Source organism: Zingiber officinale, unplaced genomic scaffold, assembly GCF_018446385.1.
Source record: "Zingiber officinale cultivar Zhangliang unplaced genomic scaffold, Zo_v1.1 ctg164, whole genome shotgun sequence".
Lineage (NCBI taxonomy): Eukaryota > Viridiplantae > Streptophyta > Magnoliopsida > Zingiberales > Zingiberaceae > Zingiber > Zingiber officinale.
Window position 1 is genome coordinate 151,885 of NW_024589855.1, and position 5,832 is coordinate 157,716.

General features: G+C 32.4%; 1 protein-coding gene across 1 annotated transcript; it reads right to left on the reverse strand.

Annotated features, from left to right (window-relative positions):
* Positions 1-933: 933 nt before the first annotated feature.
* LOC122036446 (secretory carrier-associated membrane protein 1-like) lies at positions 934-5,606 on the reverse strand. Its single transcript, XM_042595759.1, has 7 exons — positions 5,498-5,606; positions 5,335-5,428; positions 5,193-5,238; positions 5,037-5,104; positions 3,210-3,258; positions 1,508-1,573; positions 934-1,360 (listed from the first exon to the last, which is right to left on the reverse strand). Exons 1-7 carry the CDS (start codon positions 5,589-5,591, stop codon positions 1,274-1,276), a joined length of 504 nt encoding a protein of 167 aa, XP_042451693.1. The 5' UTR covers positions 5,592-5,606; the 3' UTR covers positions 934-1,273.
* Between the last annotated feature and the right edge of the window lie 226 nt (positions 5,607-5,832).

Sequence of the window (5,832 nt, forward strand, 5' to 3'; positions counted from 1 at the left end):
GTGAAATATTCAAGGGTAAAATTATAATTTTGCTGCAATCAAGGGCAAAATGTGAATTATGAAATCCCAAAGCTCAATTTGTAATATAGCCGATTACTAGATTGTGCAAAGAAAGTGCAAGATGACCATTTATATCAAAGATCAAGTTGTAATAAAGCCAATTAGAACAAATAAAAAGATTAATTTCTAAATTTAAATTTTCATGAATTTCTCTATAAATTATATTTCAAATTTATTCGATAAATAAATGAAGAAGAAAAACATCTTTAGAATTAGTCGAATACACATCTAAATTATCTCTAATGGTAAAAAAGGCTGTTATCATAACGGGTCCTCTAGGATGACCCATATATATATATATATATATATAATCGCTAAAAAATGCCTAATTTTTTAAAAAATATTAAAACAATACGGCTATAAAAAATATCCTAAAAACGTTTGTAATAACATAATTGCTAATATCAATTTTTTATCGTAATAACTTTTAAATAAAGCTCTTATACATGTAGCCTATATCAGTATTAAAACTAATTTAATTAAATTATAATAATTTTAATCAAATTAAAATAATTTTAACTAAGTTAAATATATATATTAATATAATAATACTTAATATGTGGCAATCTAATTAAAGAAAAATAATTTTACTTCCAACAGTATTTAGTTTAGGGAATGAAGAGTAAGACGAGGCATAATTTGATTTTTTTTTTTTTAATTAAAATGCCCTTATAATAACAAAAATAAAGAGGGCTCTCTTAAATTTTTACTCTTTGTTAAATTACTGAGTCAGGGTCGAATATTTAAAATCGGATGCACAAAGCCCTGTTAAATTACTTAATATGAAATCCGAAGAATGATCGGACTATATTAGATCTATTATACAGTCTAATCTTATCAGGTATTGAAGCAATTCTACTATTGCACCAATAATGAGAGTCTAATGCTGCATTAAAATTTTGATTCTAGATATGTTCTAACCAGCATTGCATGTAACAACAAATAAATATGGATCATAACTCGTTAACAAACACACCACAAATTTACAGGGAAAACTGAAGATAGCAAAGATGAGTAAGAACAGGGCTTTGGAGAAGAGCTATACACGCACTAGATGATTCCCAAATGAAAATAAACGACGAAAACTGTTATGACTCGAGCAACCAAAACCTGAATGGTATGATGACTTGCATGAATGACCGAGAAGAAACAAGCAAACTAGAGCACAGATCAAATACACACTTGGTCGAGAGAGCACTGACAACGATGATATTCATATCGCCGCTCTCATGGCGACTTGTGCTGCTTCACGCTGCATCTCTGCTGCCTTTCCACTCCCGCGGAAGTACATGTACACTTGCTGCATGGGATTGCGAGAACAGTTGAGCAAAAGAATATTTTAAGATAGAATAAAAGAAATTTGTTCAAGCTCAAACTTCATGCCAACTTTTGTAGTATATTTCACAGTACATAGTAAATAGTAAATAGAAAAGGAAAAGAAAATCACCTGGATGACCCAAACACTAATCAGTGCCTCCAGGCAGAACAAACCAAATCCAACAAAATAGAAGATCTGAAAACAACAAAGAACAGTCAGAAACAAAAAAAAAAAAACATTTGTTTTCTTTAGAGTCCGTTTTAGCTTTTTAGCAGAAAGGTGAATACGCTCACCCCATGCGCCCCTCACAACTGTCCCTAGGTTATTAAGGGAGGTAAATCACTCTTAACTTTTCTTCTACAATTTTATGGAAGGGAAGTCCCTTGCATTAATATGTTGTTATCTTGTATCGTTATAGCCAACATACATAAAGGAAAAGTGATTGCCACTCAATTATAACAACCAAGTACAGACTCTAGTACCCCAAACTTAATCTGCACTGTTCACGGTAGCATGGAGCTAGGTAGCCTTAATATGTCAAATGAGAAATTTCTTTCATAAAAGCAGAGAAATGCAATCACAAATGTGATCCAAATTTAAGAAAACAAAAGTCTTGTTTCAGAGATTATTTCACACATAATTTGTGATGATATTACATTCAACACTTGACCACTACTACTCTTGAGGAGTAAATCATCCAAAGGTAAATAAGTACGAGAAAATGAAGGGATAAATGAGTCTGAGTGGATGAATAAATCCACATATTTACTATAAGTGAAATGATTTATTCATTTCCTTTTTATTCACTTGAATAAGTATAGGTTGGGTATTGCCAGGCTTGTGTATGAAAAGCTTGTAAAGCATGCTTGCATCAAAATTATAAGGATGGATGAATAAAATTTGAATTGCAAATACTAGCGAAGAAACTATGCCTGGGAATTGCAGATGAAATACAAACTTAGTTGTCAATATATAATTATCAATTGCACAATCTAGGGTGAAAATTTATGTTAATCATATCATAAATTGATCATATCATTTGGGTCAAAAAACATTATATTAAATAATACAAACATAATTGCATATTTTTAAAAAATAATTTTATAAAGTGTACAATTAAATAGTCTCGTTTTATATGAGATAAAAGTTATTAGTGTTTTTTAAAATGAATTATCTTCATAAACAAGTTAATTTGTGTCAACTCATTATGCATTCAGGTTGTGTCTAATATTGTTTGCTCTAGTACAACCAAACTGAAGTGGCTTATTCCAACCACATGATAAGCTCAATATTATATATATATATATATATAACAAATTAAGGAAGGATATTGTATGATCATATCATCTTTAGCGAATAACATGAGACTAGTTTAAGCGAACAACTTAGGCAAGATTAGCAATCTCTCCTTTGTTTCATCCTCACAAGCCAGAGTATATATCGTCATCTTCACACCACATCAATGCCTCTCTTCATCTACCTTGGACCCCTTTCATTTCTCCTATCAATTTTTTTCTTAATGACTATGATTCCTTCAATTATATCTATGTGCAAAAGGGGAGCTCGATGCACGAAGCTCCAGCCAATGCGGAGTCCCAGGGAATGGTCGGACCATATTGGATCTATTGTATGCAGTCTTACTTGCATTTTGTAAGAGGCAGTTTCCGCAATTATATCTCTGTGCAGTATGAACAATTTTTGAGAAATGGATAAATTATATAATTCCAGCATCGACCAACAGAATCAACTATGATTTCAAGAATATTAGGAGGCTAAAGGCACTGATATGATTTCAAGAAATGGATAGATTTTATTGCACATGAGAACTTACCCCAACCAAAACTTTGTCACTGATAAGATCCACTGCTGGCAAGATACCTCTGCAGCAGATAACATGGACATGAAATTTTGTTATGATTTTTATAGAGAAAGCAAATTATCCTCAAATTTGTATAGTGTCAATCTCCAATGAAACATCATGTTCAAAAATGTACTGACAATTCGTTATGCCTACTAGCAGGATTAAGGTAAACAGGTAAAAGAAAAAAAAAAAATCTTTGCAGATCAGCTTAGGCCATCAGATTTCAAGTAATGGTGTAACATTTGCTTATTGCATATGTGCTTCTGAAGAGTTTAAGTTGCCAGCAGTGCAAGCTTTAAGGACTTGTGCAGAAACCAGCATTGTTCAACAATATATCCAATAAGGTCCATGATTCAATGTGAATTGCTAGTAAGCATGGAAAATTAGAAAAGATATATTTACCAAATAATGGAATGCATCAAGCTAATCAATTAAAGTCTATTCTTGTTGTAAATTCCAAGAAAACTATATACTAGTAGTTACATGGCAGGAAATCTAGACAGTATCAGTATGCACCATCACTAGGCGACTGATTTACAAAGACACAAGACAGAAGGCACCTTTATTTGTGGACACTCTCACAAGACTACTATAGTAATTTAAGAGGACAATAATGTTACAGGAAAAGAAACATCCAAATTTTTATCTAGGGAAATGAATAAACTGAAAATGAAGGGTTTTATTGAAAAACATTTCCTAATAGAATCCATCATGTTAGGAGGTTGGATAGGAGAAAATTTACTCTTATATTTCACTGAGTATGAGGATAAGCATACAAAGTTGGAAGTCTGATAATTGCAGTATGGATTAGAAAAATTTAAAATTATGTTTATTCTAGAATGCCGAAGATCATGATTCTGTTTCCTACCAAATGAGAAGGTGAACGGTTTCTGATAGGTTCTCCAATGCAAATAAATCCAAGACCAATAAGGAGAACGAATAGAAGGGGGGAAAATGATAACCACTAAGGCCATCAAGTGTTGACAAGCAAGGAACCTCAAGCTGCCAAGAGAATATCCTTGCACCGTTTCAAGCCGGGAGCTAGATTCAACTATTTACTATATATTTTCTTTCAAGAATTTAGAAAAATTCAACAATCCAATAATTACAGTTAGTAGCATGATAATAGCAGCATGTTGAGGTCTTGCTAGTATAATGATGAAGAAAAGGAATCAAATTGAAATATATTTGAATTTTAAATTCCAATTTGAGTTGTTTGGTTTTAATTCGAGTTGTTTAGTAATTAGTTTATTTTGATTTGTTATCCTTCAATTTGGATTGTCCATTAGTAGTGATAATTGTAGTTCCCGATGTGCTTTTAATCATTAAGATTTTACACTATGAATTCTCCAAGAGATTTCCTCTGTGTGAGGCTTAGTTCTGTTTTTGTTCTATGCCTTATAGCATACATCAAGGATCAATCAATGAAATCAAGGGTTGAACAAGCCAAGAATCTAATTGTCTTAACAATTAGTAAAATAAGATGGGAACAATTGTCTCTGCTTTTTACTAAACTTCACGAAGACTGCATGCAAGGTACATGTATCAATTTAACAACACAAGTAAAGCAAACCCTTATCCTGGATGTAATAAGCTAGGGATATGACCAACAGTTCCACTTCGTTTCACGTGTTAGATCAAATGAAAAACATAATTAGATTAGTAAATAAGTTGAGATCAAGCTGCAAGTAGTGATCTTTATCAGAAAGAAGTTTGAATTTAAATTATCAACAAGATTCATATCAATGGCAACAGATCATTAGCCATCTAAATTTCCTATAAAATACTAACACTTACGTTAAAGATTTTCCCTTGAAAAATATTGGAGGAGCAACAGCAGCATATATGACAAAAGCAATATGAAGCTGCACACAAGTCAGAGACACAATGAATGAACCATAGAGCATCACTAAATTTGAAAACCTGATATATAATGAAGAGACAATAACATACCAAGTAAAAGAGGAAAAACCATCCAAAATTTAATGCGCTTTCCGTCCTATGTATGTTGCAATGTCATTTATACTATCTAAAAGATAGGGCTAGTAGATGGTAACTTGAATGGCTATAGAAAAAGGTTAACATAGAGTTGTACCTCATAGCACGATAAAGAGGCCTGTACCATAATACGTATGCACCAGGAACACCTGAGATGAAGTATATAATCGCAAGAAACCAGATCTTGACGTCTACATGTTAGAAGCAAGTCAAATAAGTCCAGTTCTGATATGAAGGCATCCACTCAAGTTTCAAAATACCTTGTCCTTTAATCCATGCAGTTGTAACTGCTATGATATTCCAGAATAAGCACAACGTTAGACCTGCCAAACAAACAAAAAACTCCCTGAACATTTAGAACTCAATAGCATAAACATTATGAGTAAGTACTCATAAAAGAAATTTATTTCAAGCTAGTGAGAGTCTCAGTTAATATAACCATAAAATAACTCCAGGCAGCATATGCATTCAGAAACAACTATTTGGGCATGGACGAGAAACCACACTCTAGATGACATAATGGCAGACGAATCTCAACAAAACTCTAGGAGAACTCCAGCCTGCTTATAAATTCAATACAAATTTATAACAACAA